Genomic DNA, 20,988 nt, shown 5'->3' on the forward strand with positions numbered 1-20,988 from the left:
TTGTATATAAATATTTTGGGTTAATATTGACTCAACCATCTTCCCTGGATAAATCAAAGAGCATAATCAGAAGGCGTGATAGGGCCTTAAAAAATTAGGAAATCAAACAAATCCTCTGATCGTAAATATTTCTTGGACCTTAAACATACTAAATACAAAGAAAATACAAAGAGGCTTATCAAAAATACCTTGAAGATATTCTAAATGTAAACCAGCCTGATGCCCTTCATCAAAACCAAACACCAAAAGATTCTACTCCCTCCTCAAACATTCCAAACAAGATTCAGCATCCATGCCACCCTTAAAATACCAAAACAAACTCCACTCCGATAAAATTCAAAAGCAACAGCTCCAAATAAGCAGTTTCAGTCGGTATTCAGCCAAAAATCATCTCTTAATCTCCAAGAAATATCTGATCAAAAACATTACTCACCACCTGAAGACAGTCAAAACTACCCAAGAATACCATTTATCCGAGTAAATGCTCCTATCAAATCTCAATCCTCATAATGCATGTGGCCCAGACAAGAACAAACACTTTCAAATGAACTATCACAAATCCTTGAAATTAGCTTTCACAAATCCATTGATGAGGCATCTATACCTTCCCAGTGGAATAATGCACTGAACTGAATGGTAACCCCCATCTACAAGAAGGGCGATAGGTAAAACCCAGTCAACTACAGGCCCATATCTCTTACATGTGTAGTTTGCAAAACTCTGGAGCATGTAGTGTCCTCATCAATTACAAAACACTTTACAAACCTTGGCATACTGTACCATCTCCAACATGGTTCCCAAGAAAAAAAAACTTGTGTGACACAACTAAGTATGCTTGTAAATGACCTTGTCAAATCAGTGTACAACAAATAACAGATTGACCTGATACTATTAGATTTTAGCAAAGCATTTGATAAATTGAGTCATGAGAAAAGCACGGAAAATATCAAACAGGGAAAGTCCTGGTTAAAATGCACAATTATACTATAGGTAGTGAAACCACGGAATAGCTTAAGAGCTTTCTCGACAACTGGCTTCAATCTGTAATCCTAAACGGTACAAGCTCAGAGCCCATACATGCTTGGGTCCCTGCTATTCCTTGCACATATAAACGACCATCCACAAAATATCCGGTCAAAAATGCGTCTATTCGCAGATGACACTGCAATATTTGTAACCGGTTGAAAATTTGGTATCTTTAACCTTACTTGTTCATATTGTTTGATTAAGTGGGGTCTGACCATGTTGAGACAGAGTTCCTTTCCAGGTCGTATGGAAACATCTAAATTTCCATAGGCCCACATTGTAATGTTTCCGGTCATGGGACTTTCCTTACATTTAAACTTCTGATGCCACCTACTCAGAAAGAACTATCCAAGAACTATTGAAAAACTGCAGGAAATATATATGTTGACCATCACTTTTGCGCACTTTTTTCTCTTTGAACTCGGTTACCCATAGTCCGGCAATGATATTTTTTTTATTTTTTATAAAAATGCCCTACTGATAGAACATGCATATTTCTCACACGAAATGTATCATTTCATATTATTTTTGCCAGTAATCATGGATTACAATTTTTTTTTTTATGAAATAAGATAGTTTTCAAACACATCCAACATATTTTGCACCAAAAGGAGATCACTTTACATGGTAGATATATACTTCAGAATACCATATACTTTTTAAACCAATCAAAAGGGCTCGTTGGTTACTTCCCTTTGACCCATTGACCAAATATTTCTGTTTTTGGTTACAACACACAAAATAACTGTTCTTCTTTATTCTATATAAAATTGTCATCTTTCCAATCATCAGGACCCATTTTAAATGTCTGTAACTTACATTTACTTGAAGAATATTGTCAGTGCTGAATAAAAATTAAAAGAAAAGTGGGGAACATGTTTGATGCAGGAAAAATATTTTCAGTCAAACACACAAACTGCAAAATCAGCTAAAAATGAGACCCTAAATTGTAGTGGTGGAGTATGATCTAAGTTTCCATGAAAAATTCTGTCACTTTCTTATTTCATTATGAAAAAGCTACCTACATGTCAGGCATAGATCTTCCATGTGATTTTATAAAAAAAAAATGCAAAGAAAAGAAGGAAAATAGCTCCACAGGGCAAAATAAACTGAGGACTATATGTATAAGCCATTATGCGACTACCATTTTTTCGCGCCATTTTCCTATTTAGTGTCTGTATGCCTAATATTTTATCCATAAGAGTTACCTTACTTGGAACTGGGAAGAAGATAGAAATATCATTGCTCCAGCTTGGAATAATTCCCGTCGTAGGTGGCGTTTTCAGTCATTTTGCACATACGGCTTGTTGAAATCATGCAGAGTGATTGCAAAGTTTTGTGCTCTGTGATTTAATTTAAGTTTTAAGGTTTTATTGGAATAAAATATGGTTTTTATCATTTGCATTTGTTTTGCAATTGCTTGTTCTATGTTTGCAGTAAATTATTATGTACATGTATTTGACTTCGTAAAACATGCATTTGCTTTACTTTAGAAAAACTGGAATTTTGAGTAAGAATTACTAAAGTTCAAATTGGCAGCATTATTCTTTAATTAACTATAACATTTATGACTGTCACAAAGCATTCATATCTTTTACACTGTTTCACAAAGAAAGCAAATTCTACATTAGGCTGCCTGAAACGTACCCTGAAGCATTGTCCAGCATCTAACAGAAAAAGCTCATACCTCGCCTTTGTCAAATCCGCAGTAGAAAACAGCCCCATGCTCTGGGATCCCAATCTACAGAAAGACATTAACAAGCTAGAAAAGAGTTTTCAGCGTCGTACAGCTTGTTTTTAACCGTTGACTACCTATCCTAGGATCAGGGCCATATCATTAGGATATTAAAAGAGCTTACTTCAAGACTGTTTCTCTTCTACAAGGTGTCGAAGGGCTGTTGACAGCAATGTCTTGTCATGATGTTCTGATCCCAAATATTGGCAAACAATCTGTAAGTCCACAAATCATTCGATAATTGTGTAGTCAAAAACATTGCGACCAGTCAAGCGACTTCCAATTCAAAGTGTTTTGAAGCCGAACATTGCAATGATTATTAATATAGACATTCATTGTTTCGGGAAATAATTATTAACAAAAAATATTGTGTGCGTACGGACAGTTTCAGATTTTTTCACCGGGATCTCTCCTCCTGTTGTGTCTATGCCGAAAGTATATAACATGTTGCAGTCGAAATAATATAGGTCAAACTGTGATTTGCTCTAGAATAAAATCATTGTCTTGCAGATGCGTTTATTTTACTACTCGTGCTGTTCTTTTGCATCTGAACTCGAAAACTGTCCAAAACATGTTATCAGATTTAACATACGAACATACGAAACCTGACATCTATTGCTCTCACAATGACCTTCCAGTTGGAGCGGAGCATGAGAAAACAATTCTTCTATGCGAGGAAACCATTAGCTGGGCCGAGGCTTTTGTCCACCCACATGACTGTCCACGCCTGAAACGATGCCCGGTGATATCACGTGTGATCTTCCTTAATTGTGTTGTTATGCATAATTAAATAAATAAATATCAGCCACATTCCAACACTTTAATCTGTCATATATGTCATAATCTTACATGTCATATCATATCTTACATGCGATTTTATGTCATACCTTACATGCAGCATTACATGTCATAGCCTACATGAACCGCCTCGGTAGCCTAGTGGTAGAGCGTCCGCTTCGAGAGCGGGAGGTCGTGGGTCCGATCCCCGCGGCCGCGTCATACCAAAGACGTAAAAAAATGGTACTAGCAGCTTCCTCGCTTGGCGCTCAGCATTAAGGGGATAGTGTTAGGACTGGTCAGCCCGGTGTCACTATAATGTGACTTGGTGGGGTATCATGTCACGTGTCTACGGTGTGACATTCCAGTGAGGCAGCACTATAAAGCTGGGCATTGTGCTCACTGCTACAAGTAGATACCGTCGTTTATATGACTGAAAAATTGTTGAAAAAGACGTTAAACCCGAACATACACACACACACACACACACACACACACATAGCCTACATGACATATCCTACATCAGCCCTTCCATTTCATATCTTACATGCGGCATTATACATGTATGTCATGGCATTCATGCCATATTCTACATGCTGCATTATATGTCATCCCTACATGACATATTTTATGTGCGACATTACATGTGTTGTATGCAATTCTTTTGAAGAAACGAGCAGCTATTATTTATAATATTCTATGATTGTAAGCTTAGAAAAATATATATTATGCATATTCTAAATGTTTATACATTTGTACTACTATGAACTTATATTTGTATGAATATGTTTTCTTAGGTATACACAATAGCCAATAGTATTCGTTTTGTTCATCCTCATTATTATACTTAATCATGACATACTTTTAAAATGGATTATCACCTTTGATATGTAGAAATAACTGAACGTGTATTTTATTGTAATATGGATGTGGACGAAAAATCAAAAAGGACAAAGTCTTAATTTTTTAAGGGGACGCATACTTTGAAATTAGAAAAAAGTGGGTGGGGTATGATAAAATTTACCTGCAAAAAAGTACAAGGTTTTGGTATATGAAATGGATACTGTTTCAACTGTTATAAGTACATAAAGGATTGCTCACTAAAATAAAAATGGGAAAACTGAAACAAGAAAGTTATTGTTGAATTACATAAGACTTCTTGTGTACATTCAAAGTCAACAATTAAGACTTTTTGGTGCGAAAATAATAGTGCTTCACCTTGTCCAAACATTTATCAATGTCCTACAGATTCTTATATAAAGAAAGAATGTGAAATATGGTCACTGTCTTGCTTTTCATTTCGCATATGTAAGCTAAAACACATTATTTAGTTTGTTTACAAAGTAGTGCATAAGAAAAGATACGGTGGTCAAGGAATGCCACATTCCAAAACTAAAAGAGTATATTCCCCTTAATACATTAAACATTTATGGTTACAGAAGTCTAGTAGCTTATAATAAGGGCCTAGAAATGTTGCCATTATTAATTTTTAACTTGGTATTCATGAACTACAATGCACTTAAATATCAAAACACATTCAACAAACTTTTGAAAATGTATTGTCTTAAAAATCCCTAAAATAAGGTATGAAATTTGGTTGAGAGGTCCAAACAATGTGTATATGTGCAAAAGTAACATTCTAATCTTGTTCACAAAAGTTACTAATACACAGCAGGCATGTCAATGATCAAAACTGGACGAATATACAGTTATCCTCACTTTAATGTCATTTATAATTTGTCCTTGAATTCTCCACCATACTTTTCATAACTCTTTTTGCACGAGTTGCACGAGAATGCTGTCATTCACGTAAAAAATAGGGTCAAATAAGTTGTAAATGCAGTATCATCTAAACGTAATTAATGGATTATGCAGTTCAAGATAAACTTTATCTCATAACGTAACGAACATGTATAATGTTGTAACAACAACTTTACTTACACTGATTTAAGTAGCAGTCGGTTTATAAGTGACTTTATTGATTCATTTTGTGTTTTGTTATTGTTGTCAAAAAGTATAACGGAAGTGCCTCACAACTGAAGCGGAAACCAGTTTGATGCGCAAAGTAGTCCAATGTAAGTAATATTTTTTGACAAATGTCCACAGAAATTAATAATTTTCTAATATTAAAGACGAATATCTGAATAGGATTCATTATTTGATAAGAAATTATAATCATCGACATGTTTTTTTAGAAATCGTACACGTGCTGACACCTAAGTTGTCTCCCGTTGTTTATTAGAGTTACCTTTCGTCCGGCGCAGTAATACATTTGCAGTGAATCGCCGAGAAGTCGTGGGAAAATAAAAAAAACCATGTAAATAAACTAAAATTAACCACCTTTTCAAGATGAATTTCAAGTGATCGCCATTATACATTTAACCCGCCTGACCTGTGTAGCATCTTAGGTATCTGTTCTAAGGTATTCATTGTGTAGAATGTCATGTTATGCCCTTGCAATGCTAATCCCACTCTGATATTTTTTGTTTACATTTTTATCAATGAGAAATATGGCGTCCATCCCGAGCTGAAATGACGTGGCGTTAAATTTTAACATGTTTAAGCAAACCTGGTATGTTAGAAAGAAAATGGCATCCCTTCAACATTATTTGGAACACTGTTATTGTAAAAAACCTGTTTTTTCCCTATACAAAAGCTTAATATATTGTGTTGAATGTACTTTCACAAAGACCTCTGTTTTCTTATTACATTCATAGTACCACATCCTTATCCACAAAATACTGAATATTATAGGTGTCCATCAGTATTATATGAGTTTAGGAATATGTTTTTTATTTTCCCATCATTGATTTCTTGAATATGCACCCCTTCCGCATTTCTGTATGAACTGTGAATGTAGCAATATGCGTCCCCTTAAATAAACTATTCTTCTTTTCTTCTTCTTCCTCTTCATATGTGTCATATTACGTTTCATTTCTTAACAAGTAAATTCTTACACTTTGTGCCATATTTTACCTGCTGCATTTTTTGTCCTATTACACATGCCAGATCTTACATGTTAACACATAAACGTGTATCATATCCTACAGACAACATGGCATATCTCACATGTCATGTTACATCTGAGCCACATCTTAATTGCAACTTTACGTGTCATTTCTAAAATGGAATATCTTGCATGTAAACTCTTATATGTGTGTTACGTCGTACATACAATATCATAATGTCGTTTCTTATATACCATATCTTACATATATCCACATCTTACATGCAACATTGTGTGGCATATCTTATATGACATCTGTTACATATGTGCCATATCGTATATGCATGTTTACATGTCGTTTCTAATATACAACATCTTACATGCAAACTCATATGTGTGTGTCACATGCAGAATTATATGCCGTTTCTTACATGTCGTATCTTCCATGTTAACACGCACATGTGCATGTTAGTCATGTTTTACATACAGTAATGTATGTCACTCTTACATGTATTGTGTCATTTTACATGTCGTATCTTCCATGTTAACACGCACATGACGTACATGTTAGGCATATTTTACATACAGTAATGTATGTCACTCTTACATGTATTGTGTCATTTTACATGTCGTATCTTTCATACATTAAACAACTACTTCTCCAGTACAATGATTGTGTGTGTGTGTTTGTGTGTGAGTGTGCGCGCGTGTGTGTGTGTGTTCGGGTTTAACGTCTTTCTCAACAATTTTTCAGTCATATAAACGACGGTGTCTACTTGTAGCAGTGAGCACAATGCCCAACTTTATAGTGCTGCCTCACTGGAATATCACGCCGTAGACACGTGGCATGATACCCCACCCAGTCACATTATACTGACACCGGGATGACCAGTCTTAGCACTATCCCCTTAAGGCTGAGCGCCAAGCGAGGAAGCTGCTAGTACCATTTTTTTACGTCTTTGGTATGACGCGGCCGGGGATCGAACTTAACATGTGACCGTGAAATTATTATAAAATTTATATATGTAACGAGATACTTTATATGTATAAATTAATGAAATAAAATCATGTTCTTTGTTCAATTACATTGAGAAAATTAATTAAATAATAACAATGTAACGTTCTAACCATTCCCGCTCACCTATTTATGAATACAGGTGTGATGCCAGTGAAAATATAAAAAAAAAAAAAAAAACATGCCGAGATGCATTCCTTTCAACGACAAATTACATTACCTTATTAATATGGACAAAGAAAACAAAACTGCCATGAGGGAGAAATTATAATGCACAAGATTAGACTTTCAAAGTTAATAGTTCAAAATCATGATACGGGTATAATGCTTGCGATTTAAAGTCATTGTGACCGTTGTTTATATAGTCAAATATAGACTATTGTGTAAGAATAACAGGTTAAAAATTGGTAATTTCTTAAGCAGATTTGGCAAAAGAGGCTTTCCGAATATCAGTATGTGAAAGAATGACATTTTTTCTACCTTAGTCACAGTGTCCAAATATACCGGAAGATGTTCATCTCGATTCAACATGGCTGCAGTTTTAAGCGTATACATTTCACTCCAGTGAACAGAATTAAAACATTCAACAACAGCACATATTTTATTTTGTCATAAATGATCTTGCATTGCATAATGCAAATTATGGCATAACAACTTTAAGAAATGTCGTTTAAATACGTATTAACAAAATTAATTTGCACCCACACGAGGTCCCGTGTTAAAGTCCAACCAGAAATACTATATTAGTTCTTAGTTAGGGTTTTATTTCTTGGAGCAGAATGCAGGGACTCTGAGTTGCGCCTGAACACTAAATCTTTAATTAGTCCTTAGAGGATTTTAGTGAGACATTTATCCACGGAAATGCATTTCTCCTGAAAAGAAGTGAATCAAAGCAAAACTTATTGATTCATTTTTATAGAGTATTTTCATTTCTCTGCTACAATGCCCATTTTGGACAGCAAACACAAAGCGCCTTCTCACAGCAGCTCTAACATCAACAGTACACTGGCCTGTCTGTTTTTGTCTAATATATCATCACAGCTAGAATACACCATTATCGTAGATCACCTCATGCCCTGAATAATTATGGAATGTGGTTCCTGGTTGTTCAGATCAATGGATGCGGAAATCGTAGGTGAATCTGTCAAACCACCGATGTATATACCTTTGCAGCTGAAAGAGAAAAGTCAAGATACTGTAACGTCTTTGACATACCAAACTGACTCAAATAAAGGAACAGCATATTCCACTGGCTGTACATTCAGCAGATACTCTAAGTTGGAGGGAGAGGAATGTTCTCAACATTATTGTTTGTGTGTAAGTTTATTTACAGCCGCCACCATGAACAGATATGGAAGACCCTTTCAGAAAGACCGTTGGTAATTTTAGTAGGAGGAGAGTACAAGATACAATTTCAAAAGATGCTCCAGTTTCTGAAGATTTTTTTTTGTTCATCAGTGTGCCAGGAGTAAAGAACCCATAAACGGGACTCTTATCCCAATTTTAGATGAAGGAACGTTGGCTCGTACTCACGACTACTGGTTTCGTAGTGAGACAGTGTTACAGATGGTCAACTTGCCGGGAATGTTCTTTATAAAATCTGGTGCAAACAGAACAGAACAGTCACGGGATAAATATTGGTTTTGGTTCCAGTGCACTATTAAATATCTTAGTAGGACTGGGTACCAAAGCAGAACAGTGTACACATGTACTATTTTAACAGCAATCGTGAAGACTACTCTACATGTGGAGTATTCAAAGAGTACCCAGGTTGATTACAAATGATCAGGTTATAATTCATATAGATAATTTTTTAAAGCTTCAGACCAGGCACACTGTATATTGCTCTATGATACAGAGCTAAAGAGATTTTAATTATCATTTAATAGGAGTGTTCATACAATATAAAGATACAAAAGTCAATTTCTAATCGGGCATTTCTTTTTTTTTTTTTTTTGCTTTAAATTCACACTTACCACTTAACCCGTGCCGTGGCAATGGAAATATGTATTCATACAGTTTCATAGTTTATTGTATGTGAATAGAAAACTAGTGTGTTATTCCTCCAAAAATATAGCTGACACTTTTACGTGAAATAAGGACTGTATGGGGGAAAATACTTTACAATAACTGTTATATCAATAAAATATTTCCTTTTAAACTTGATTGGGTGTCATTTCATCATCAGTGTGACCACCCAATCAGACAATAGACTGGCAAGTTATCTCGTTTGGTCAGTATATTACCTGTCATAAAGATATTGCCGAATTTTGACTAAGCCGTACAAAATCTCTTAACCACTACCTGTTAAATCAATACAAACACTCTTCTAAATTAAACAATCATTACAATGGTTGGATCAAGTATCACAATTTGATTATGTATTTACACAATCATCAATTATGCAAGTTAAACAAAATGAAATCAATTAGCTGCAACTGAACGAGGGTTTATTAATCAATTCTGAGCGAGAATAGCCCGCTGTTGATCGACTGCCATGTGAGGTAAAATACAGGACGAGATATGAGGTAAAATACATTACGAGATGTGCATGTGGTTGTGTTAGTGAGGTTATTCAAAGGATAAAGCTATAAATGAAAGTAAATTGTTAAAATATACTCACTGAAACAGGTCTACATGTGTTGTTCATGATCCAACCGTTCATATCATGATAAACCATTCTTGGAACTGTTTGGTCCTGTAGCTTATGGCACAAGTCGCAAAATCCAGACGTGCCTAATACCTTATATGTAAATTGCCACTGGAAATAGCTATTATAAAGCGTTTTATTTCTGTTGACTTCCTGTATATAGCGTCCAGCAGCATCCAGATCAGGGAAATCCCATACGTTGATGTAACTTCCGGGAATTACAATATCGTCCATATTTAGCCTCCAAGCCACTATTGGAATTTGCTTCCTTATTAGAGAACGCCAGTATTTTTCAGACACATAATCGTAACAATCGCTGTTTTCAAAAGCTAGATAAAATTTATTTTTATGTAATTGTTTATTGCACGACAAGTACCCGTCAGGACACCCTTCCCCGCACCTACCAATGACCCGAACAGGTATATACTCTCTAAGCTTTTCAATAATTCTGTATCGTCTGGCTTCATCTGTACAATGGCTTATCATAGCTATACCACCCTCTTCTGTTTTTTCACTGAAGTAATCATAATTTAAAAACACTTTGTTTTCTTCGTTTTCTTTAACTTCGTCTGCAGTGAGTTTCCTACAAGTGCCATAAGGCGAATAGACATCCGAGCTTCTTGTATATGACCAAGTCCAGTTAAAAAGCCCTTGCCATGATTTCATGTCGCCCCAGACCATAGTTAAGGGTTCGAGATTATAAAAAATCCAAGCTTGATCAGGACGACGATATTTTGGAAACGGAAACTGCAGTCCGGAGCTAAGCGTGGCTTGCCATGCAATATCGCTCAAATGAAACACTAAAGCGTCTGCAGTTTCAATTTGAGATTTATCATTTGTCAACGTACAACCAGCTGGGCATGTTGTTGTGTAAACATCTTTGCTTTCTTCATACCATTTCATCTCCCCGAAAAAGTTTGTGTAAAGCAATATTTTTGGATTTTTACGAGATACCGGTGCACCTTTTAAAATGGTTTTATAACTACGGCTTGGCTTAGTGGCACTGGAAACAGTATATACAGCAGATGAATAGTTCATTTCCGATATCATTATCGTTTCATTTAAAACAATAAAGAACACTGTTGTCAACACTAACGTCAAAAATAACTTCCTTGTTCTTGGACTGATAGTTACTGTTATTCTACCTGGAAAACATTTCAACGATGTAAACGCCATCTTGGATTAAACAGCATCCGTTGACCTTCTCTTCTATTCCAAATATGTATACTTCAGTCTAAAAGCAAAATGACAGTTCCAGTAAACGCAGTGATTTTTCCTTCTCAAAATATAAAAGCATTTCTATCAGTTTGAATTAATGTACTCTAGAATTAAAACCGAACAATTGTAAGTCGCTTACTACAAATAAAGATATGAAATAATATTTTAGCGTTCTCTGTACAAGTCGGCAGAATGTCAGTTTGAACAAATTATATAAATACAATAAAAAGACGCAATACCTTGTAAGGAATTAAAACTGTGATAATCCAAACAATAATATTTAAATTACAGTTAGACCACGATAATCCGTAAATAGCCAATCGCAGAGCAGACTTGTACCCGTCTATATTTTATATACAACAGTAGCGTTGTATATATATTGGGGGAAACTTGGGCAAAAAACGCGTGAATTTCGTGCCAATTTACCATCTAACAATACAGGCTAACGCCGGAGTTAAATGACCTTGCAATATTCTCACCAGTTATTAATGGGATAAAAAATAAGACTGACTTGGACGTAAATTCAGTTGACAACCTCTAAATATTAATATTGTAAAAATGACCCCATGTTATTAGATATCAATAAAAATGAATTACAATAAACTACATATTTGTAGTGTAGAACCAACTGGGTAAAAACGTAATTTACACATTCACTGAAACGTTTCCAACAGTTGTAACTTTTTATGTTCACTTGTTATAAAATAGACATGTCAGCACGATCCTTACATTTGCAATCAACTGGATCCAGTTGTTCAAAACTTTAACAGGCGATTGAGTTAACGGTCGATTGACTTTATCAGTAGATTTCGACAGTTTAGAAATTTAAAAAAAATCAAATGCACTTGTTAAGGATTATAAACACTAAACCATCTTTACAGTAAAATTAAAACATCATACTAGTGTTTCCCATCCACCAAGACTAGTATCATAAATAGAAATTTAACAGGCGATTAGTTTAACAGCTAGTGGTCGTGGGTTCGAGCATCATTGGGGTCACGACCATGACTTCTCATATGACCACAGTACTAGTTTTCATAGGAAACGGACTCGAGAGTGGTTACAATAAGCTTAAACAGTTAAAGCTTTCATCACAATCGAGCTAAAACAAATTAGTATAAACTAAACTAAACTAAATTACAGTCCGTTAAAGTTCCGAACAACTTGGCCCAGTTAGAAAGTAAAACAACTACATCATTCTTACAAGAATGGCACTATATAGTAAAAGGTATTCGTAGTCCTACGAGCATCTACGCACTAACTATATCCTGATAAACAAAGTAAACAAATAAAAAAATAACTAACTAACTAAATAAATAAATAAATAACCTGGCTATCTTCTTGAATCAACGAATCAACGTATCTGTCATCGTGTTTCGCCAACATGCAAACTCCTCACAAAAACTAATTGTTCAGCATGCAGTCCAATTTTGAGTATTTTTGAGAAATCCATATTTAACTGTTTAGCATTAATTTTGTGATTGCAAATGACACAAAGTGTTAATGAACGTTAAATCTTAGTAAATCCGGTATTTGATTAAAACTGAATTTATACAAATAACCTGCATTCTTTCATATGCCCTACTGACAATTAAGCGCTAACGGTACAAAGATGATATTACTCTTATAAAAACACGTTAATCCTAATTTCTATAGAACGCGTGGGAGAGTTTTCAATAATTGCAGTTTTTATGTCACGTGGTCTAAGTCGGATAGACAACTCGTGCCGTTGTCTACGGGATATATACAACTCGCTTTGCTCGTTGTATATATCCCGTAGACAACGGCACTCGTTGTCTATCCTATACTTGAATTAATCTTATCAGTAGTACTATGAAACAAACTTGTCAAAACTTGTCATTATAACGCTATCTATAGTATTTCAACTGTTTAAATACATGTAACTGTAAAAGAGTAGTTTCTCTGTATAGGCAAATATTTGGACGGATTGTCCTACAGGCATAAAGCAACAAAAAGATCGGCAGACTGATCTGTATTGTATATGAAAATAGACGATATATATACAACGCTACTGTTGTATATAAAATATAGACGGGTACAAGTCTGCTTTGCGATTGGCCATTTCGGATTATCGTGGTCTAATAACTACTGTATTGAAGAAAATGACGATCAATGTTATGATGTTCAAAACTTGACTTAAAAATGCAGTTTTCTAAAACGTACTATATATACTCACAATGTAAAACTTCATTAACATTTTTATGTTAAAAAGACGCATAATTTTGACAAAATTAATTCAGTTCTGTGAGATTATCTCCTAATACCAATGACTTGTGACGAGTTTGAAAGCAATTCGACCAAATTTCTAAGAAACTTGTTTACATGCAACCCTTTTCGTGATGCGGAAGTAAATGCTGACGAAAGGATGACAACAAAAGGTCCACCATTTAAAAAAAAAATCGAATGCTTTAGAAAAGATTTAAATAAAATAGATAAAATGGTGATCACCGAACACTGTTGGTTCTTGTTTGCAGATTTGGCTTTTCATTGTTCCAAACGAAGGGAGTGAATCAATGAAGCGCGTTCTGAACGCAAATTTAACAACGTAATGTAATAATCGACGTCGATTCAATATAATTATTTCCATAATGACGTCAACATTTCAGATTTTTCAGTATTGTCAATTTTGTTCAGGCTGTTGAATAAGGTCATAATATTTATAAAATATCAATATGTGTAGATACGTATATAATCTTTTTCGAGAAATATGCACTTGTTCTTTAGCGGTATAAAATAGTTTTTCTAAAGTCGCGCAATATTTCCGCGGCAAAACTCGTGCATATTGTTCGACCTATACTTCTCAATAATACAGTTTCTAGTATGTTCAGAGATATAGAATTTGAAAGTACAAGTAATACCAAAATAAACAGTACAAACCTTTCTGCATTTGCCCTATTTCATCTCATGTTCCTAGTTTGTAATTAATAATTGACCAATACCGCGGAAAACACAGTATCGGGTATAAATGGGAACAAGCAGTCAATATTTGTATTGGTGAAGCCTGACAGAAAGTCGTTAAGGGCTGGCCAAAAAGTAAATCAAGAAAACGCTTCGAGGAAATGTTTGATAAAGGAAAATTAAAATAATATATATTCTATCGCAAAAAGGTTAGTCTAAAACTAACGAACACCGTGGAGAAATCCTAAAAATGGTACATACATCAGTTACTTACAAGAATAAAAACCAAAATGAAAAGCGGATTTACCAAATTTAGTGTAATAGCCTTGCAATGTTCACATTTTTATATCATAAGTTATTATTTTTACTTAAGTCTATTTCTGTTATAACATATGTGACATAATAACAATATTATTTCTTTAAATGTAATCCAACGCTTTCCCGTACTTTTCTCAAACAAGAGTTTTTAGGGTTTGATGCGCGGATTACAAATAACATTTATTCTTTCACAACTTGTACATAATTTTATCTTATTTTAATCTCTGTTCATATTGTACTACATACTGTTTATGCCACTAAGAAATAATTTGTTCATAATACGTTATTCTGATTCATGTCTTTCACTTCACTGTCTATGTTAGGATGATTTTTTACATTATTATGTTAGAGGACCATATGTTAGACTGGCTGTAGCCAAATATGTTATCCTCTTTAAATAAATTTATTATTATCATTATAAATTTGTAAGTATAAAGTTAAAGCTGGCTTGAAAAAATACTAACACATATGTATATGGTGGATACAAGACAGTATTTTATTTTTATATTTTTATTTATACCATCAGTTTCGCTTTTTGACAAATTAAGCGTATGAAATGTGGTTTGAACCACAAGTTACCTAACAGTAATATCGCAGTATTTCCGACAGAAGGTGTTTGATCTAACCATTTTCTATTTGTGTTCGGATCTTCTTTTTGGTCTGTTCTATCGGTTATAAAACGAAACTTTGTGAAGTAAAGTAATACCATATATCAGTGATTTGTATAAAAGATAAAGGTAAAGGTTTTGTTTATTATAATGTCACCCCTATTGAAAGGGCCAGCCAATTTGGCTTATGAGACACCTTTATTGTGCGTACCAATTACCTCCCAACTCCTACCACTATGCCAGGCGCCGGGCGGATAGAAGTCGGTAACCATTCATTTAACTAGCTCGCGGCTCACGAACCGGCCTTTTCGGAACGTGTATAAACACGTGCTTGTTGCACTCGAAAAAGGACGTATCATATAATTTATAAAAATAAAAGTGTTCAATATTATTAAACAGATTCCAGAAGTAGGTTTAGACTAAGCATCTGATCGGCTTATTTGAAACTCATTTTTTAAAAAAAATTCTTTCTGAGTTGGGTCTTCAAATTCAGATTTATAAAGGTGGAATCAGGTTATGCACAGACACTTTAACTGCGGTTCTTATTGTAAAAAGTAGGTATGTGCCTACACTATCTTTATTTACAATGTACTCCTGTATACATTCTGTAAAAACTACGACTATTATATACGTACAGGCAGAGAAACATTTCCGTATTGTACTCTTAAACCTGTATTGTGCATGCCATTAATTAACACAGTTCTATAAATAGCGCACGCAAAACACTTTATCATCAGTGAATTTTAATGCTTCCTGGTCAAAAACAAAACAACAAACAAAAAGTGGAGGTGAATAATAAAAGTGTCATTTTACCAGTAGCTAGTTCTGAGATGTTGTATTTGACTTTCGTGGATTTTTCCAGACCGGATCACACACGCTTGCGCGCCTTGTGTGATCCGACGTTGCAAAATCTACTTGATCCGAAAACAACATCCAGACCAAGCTAATATTTTAGTGAGACCAAAATAAACATGCTTCTTCCACGTTACTTCTTTATCAGCCCTGGTAATAAAGTCAGAAACGGGAGTCTATTGAAGTTTAATATGTAGGACACGCGTTAAACAGTTTTAAATGCGTATTCCATTAGCAAAAGAGATTATCTTATTTACTTTCATGTATTGTTAATCGATGGGGCTTGAAATGGTTTTAAACATGACAGAAATGGTAAACAAATCAACCATATTAAAATAGGGTTTCGGCCAGTATAAATAGTGGACAGGTTGTTTTTATTTCGAAAAGAAAGCACAAAATTAATAATCGGCTACGTTTTCTATCAATTTGTTAAAAACGTTAATAGACCCAATTAAAAGCCGATTTGGGACCGCTAAAATCTCAATTTTTCAGTGTTTATAGGTAACGAAAATGTACTTACATGTTTATATCAGATTGTCGATTTGATGTGTTTTATATTTTTATGAGGCAGAGTAATTCAAGCTATTCTATTTGCGTCATGAAAATTGAAAATAACCATGTACTGAAGTATAAAATAATTAATAAATAAATTCCAGCTTTACCTTCATGACCTTATAAATATTAATAATAAACCTTATTCTTTTAGGCATATTAACACTGCAGACACAGCCACAGGTAAGGACAAAAAGATACGACAGCAACTCCTTCCATTCTAATGCTGCCAAGCTCTGCAACTCCTTTCCTCAACATTTTAGAGATGAGTCGAACCTAAATCAGTTCCGGAGCTTGATTTGGAATGGACAGAGTTGTCGCTGTTCTTGTTGTGCCAACAATGCATAACTGGTTGTTCTATGTAGTGCCTGTTCTGTATTTATGCCTATACTTTATATGTACTGCATGTCGTTAGCTTTTATTTGGTTTATTGTTAAATTTCAGTACATTAGTTTGCAAATACAAACATTTTGCATTTCAAGCATGCCAATTCATTGATTTGCTCTGCTAATAGTTATGCTAGATATCAATTATTTGCTATGTATTCTGCAACTAGTAACTGCTTTTGTTCTCTGCTTAGTTTGCATGTTTGTGCTTCTTTATCTATGTTATGAAGTTTGCATGTCTGTGCTTCTTTATCTATGTTATGAAGTTTGCATTTTATGGAAATTCAAGTTAATATGCTCACTGAGAGATAGGCGCTAATCAGATCTCTTTAAATCTGATTCAAGGTGATATATGATTTCTGAAGGCATTTTTTAGTTGGTGCATTTTTGTGTTTATATTAACTTTCAGAATTTTATTAATTAGATCCAATTTTATTTTAGACTGTGGTCAAGATTAGCACCCACCTCTCAGTTTTTACCATGTATAATCTGAAGTTCTGCAGCTGTTTTATGTATAATGTGCATTTTATGCTTGATGATTCATGTGCTTTTCTATGTGCTTATTCTCCGTGCGTATTCTGAGTGAGTGTAGTTTATATGTTTTAAATGATGAGTTATTCTTTTCGATTTGCAAAATTTCAAATTTTTATTTTTGATGTTTGATCTGTTCCATAATAATGGCACCAGATTTAACAACACAAACGAGAAAAATAAGTTTCACTAGACAAAAAGAAGCAGCAAAGAAATCAAAGAGCACAAAAGAAAGCAATTTGTGTCGGCCTTCGCGTGGAAAATTCCTTCCGTTTTGAGTTTGATGAATGCTCTAGAAAGAAGGTTACCTTTTTCGTGTGTAATAATTTCATTAATGTTTTATTTTAAATATTGATTTATTATATTGTAGGCATTGTTATTTGCTACATTTATTTCATATGATAGTGAGGTATAGGCCTTTAGTTCCAACCGAAATTCCGGGTATTGCTTTGTAAAGTTCATTTATGCTAATTTTTAAACCCACTTTATTGTGTTACTTTTATTGGTATCTATATAAGTAACTTTTATACTACTACTTCTGTATAAGTATTTGTTAAGGACTGGTGTCTATTGTGTATCGTGTTGTTACTATATCGTTGTTTCTATGTCTCAAGTTTGTAACTAACTCTGCAACTCCTTAAAGGTACAAGGCTCTGTCATTTTAATGTAGGCACGGCTATACCCATTCCTCTTTTGGTAATCAAGACCAAGCGAATTACAACCAAACTTATTACACAGTATGTACGTCTGGAACAAACATCCATAAATAGTGTCTTATATTTTTAGTTTTATACTTTGATTATGTTTTTAAGTTATGTATTTATGTGTTTAATGTTTGATATGCATAATTACAGTCAAACTTTTTACAAATGTCTAATTCACTTAACAATAAGCTACAGTAGCCTTTGAACCAAGGTGACTTGCATTTTAAAGTATCCTTGCTTTATTATCTCAATGTAGGTTTCTTACAGGCTGACTTTATGCATTATCAGAACAATGTTTTTTCTTGAGAGGTGGCTGATTGCAAAACATTGACTGTTTGTCCTTCCAAAATACCAGTTGATCAGTATATAATTGTATGTAGTGGTAAAGGTGTTTATAGTAGTGTATTCATAAGCTGTTCTCCTAAGGAGGAGGTGAAGAAAACAGCAACAATAACCTCTATGTAAATACACCAACGTAATGCTCAACATAATAACACTTGGGTTATAATGTTGTTGTTCCTTTTAAACTATGAGTTTCACGACCCTAGGCGGGATAAAACGATGTGTGTTGTGTTTCATTCATTGTATATCTTAGTCCTTTCTCGTCATTTAACTTGAAAGTGTCATATGGAGCCCACATTCCTGATTAGACATTTATCAGAATAATGGTATTGATAACATCTGAGCTAAGTCTGAAACTCAGTCATTTCAGATGAACAACTACTAAGTCTGAATTTAAGCACATTCTTGTGTATGCAATACATTTCATTCCATATACCGGAACTTAGAAGTCAATTTCGCATATTGGTCATGATCTCACTAAATACAACCACAAAATTCCTGCCCACACTACAAAGGCAATGTTGTTTTCTCCAACATTCATGAAACCCCATCAGAATGTCTGTTTGCCTTGGGTTTAAAACAAAGACACCAGTATCGTTAAATCATTTCTTGTTCTATCAGTACTGCGTACACTGCTTTGTTCGCTACAGGTCCTGGTATACTAGGAAAAGTTCGTGGTCTTCGATTTTGATTAAAGCAGAGAAAACCCCAGATTTTGCATCTATGCATGTAGGTAAACTCACGTGTTCTTTCTCCGGCCCGTCTCAGTGGATCGGTATTACGATAGGGGTATTATTTCCTTTAAAAACAACGAAAAAGACCGAATCTTTTGAATCTCATGGAGGCTTTTTTACCTTGCTTTCTTTGCGAGCAATTGCATTTGTGCTTTTGGCAATCTGAGAACCAACCAGCTATTGCAATATATAAACCTAAAGACTGTCTAAATGAAAGTGGTTTCCTATTTGAGTAACTGGTCGATTGTATACCAGTATATATATTTATATTTACCAGTCATTCACACGGCGAAAAACTAGTGATCGACTTTAAACAAATATATGCACGATTTTTCTCCCTTGAATAGAGAGAGAGAGAGAGGGGGAGAGAGAGAGAGAGAGAGAGAGAGAGAGAGAGGGGAGGGAGAGAGAGAGAGAGATTTTATGTATATAGAGGTAAATAATGCACGAGAAACAATCCTTAAAGTTTTAAAAGGAAAAAATGTAGGTTGATGCCGGATATTCATAAATACAAAATGTAAATTCAACATTTAACTACCGTGATGTGAGCATTCGCTTAAATGCCATTTTTAAAATATGCAACATTATGTGTGACTGACTATATCACCCAAGGTGTGAATAAAGGAACTACTTAAGAGCCAATAACTCATGAAGTATGACGAAGAATGCAGATTCAAAGAAACATTCATGTCAATGATTTGATGTTAGGATTCATCCTACTGACCGCTGCGCACTGACGTAAGCGAAGGGATACAAACTGGGTTGTAAAATTCAAACTGCTTTTTTTCCCAAAAAGAGGCCTCATCACCGTGAGCACTTTTAACAGCTGATATCATAGACGAATGCCAAATCATCACATACTGTAAAATCATCTAATGTTGTTGGCAAGAAAAGTTTCATGATTATCTCGAGACCAAGAATTCAAAATTTAAATAGCAGTAAAGATTTCATCTTGTGGAGATATAATGACGCAGACTGAGGCAATCACGTAAAGTGTCATATTGGACTGAAACTGAAAACAAGTTTTGAAAATCTTATTCACTCATAGAAAAAGAAGTTAAAACTGGCCAGCAATAACCTTCAGTGGCTTTTATTATTTTAAACTTGGACAAAGGCTAATCAATCCATTTGACCCAACGCCTCTTAAAACTAAATAAAACATACTAAAGTAGCTTAGTAAATATCTGAGATGTTTTCAAGTTATATACGAAAACTTTGGACAGCAAGAGCAATTTCGAAAATCCAAGTCACACAATTAACTTTATTTGAAAGATCTGCCATAATGTAGCTGAAATATCCAATTGTTTGATAAATTAGTGAGAACTGACCACAGATTTCAGCTTAACTTGGCAACACTATAGCTTTAGTGAGCGACATGGTGCTAATTTTAAGGTGAATAATATTGCAAAATACTTCAAAGTTGTGTAAGGTTGTTGAAAATTTTCGCGTGTATCCTAGTTTGAAAAAGAAATATCTATAAACCTGGTTGCCTAGCCAAGATGGAGTCTAAATTTAATAAGCATACTTGATAGAACCCCCTACTGAAAACTGTAAAATGTGCTCAAATGGTTTTCATATGCTACAACATAAATCATACATGTAATAACATTGGCAAATATGTGCAAAACATAAGGCCTGTATTTCGAAATCATCAAGTTTGCTAACTTTAAACAA

The 20,988-nt window shown here is 34.4% G+C and overlaps 1 protein-coding gene across 1 annotated transcript; it reads right to left on the bottom strand.

Annotated features, from left to right (window-relative positions):
- Positions 1-7,166: 7,166 nt before the first annotated feature.
- LOC128548032 (alpha-(1,3)-fucosyltransferase C-like) lies at positions 7,167-14,389 on the bottom strand. Its single transcript, XM_053522304.1, has 3 exons — positions 14,267-14,389; positions 10,124-11,384; positions 7,167-8,673 (listed from the first exon to the last, which is right to left on the bottom strand). The coding sequence occupies exons 2-3, from the start codon at positions 11,324-11,326 to the stop codon at positions 8,614-8,616; spliced, it is 1,263 nt and encodes a 420-aa protein (XP_053378279.1). The 5' UTR covers positions 11,327-11,384; positions 14,267-14,389; the 3' UTR covers positions 7,167-8,613.
- Positions 14,390-20,988: the final 6,599 nt, after the last annotated feature.

Source organism: Mercenaria mercenaria, chromosome 13 (genome assembly GCF_021730395.1).
Source record: "Mercenaria mercenaria strain notata chromosome 13, MADL_Memer_1, whole genome shotgun sequence".
NCBI classification, from domain to species: domain Eukaryota; kingdom Metazoa; phylum Mollusca; class Bivalvia; order Venerida; family Veneridae; genus Mercenaria; species Mercenaria mercenaria.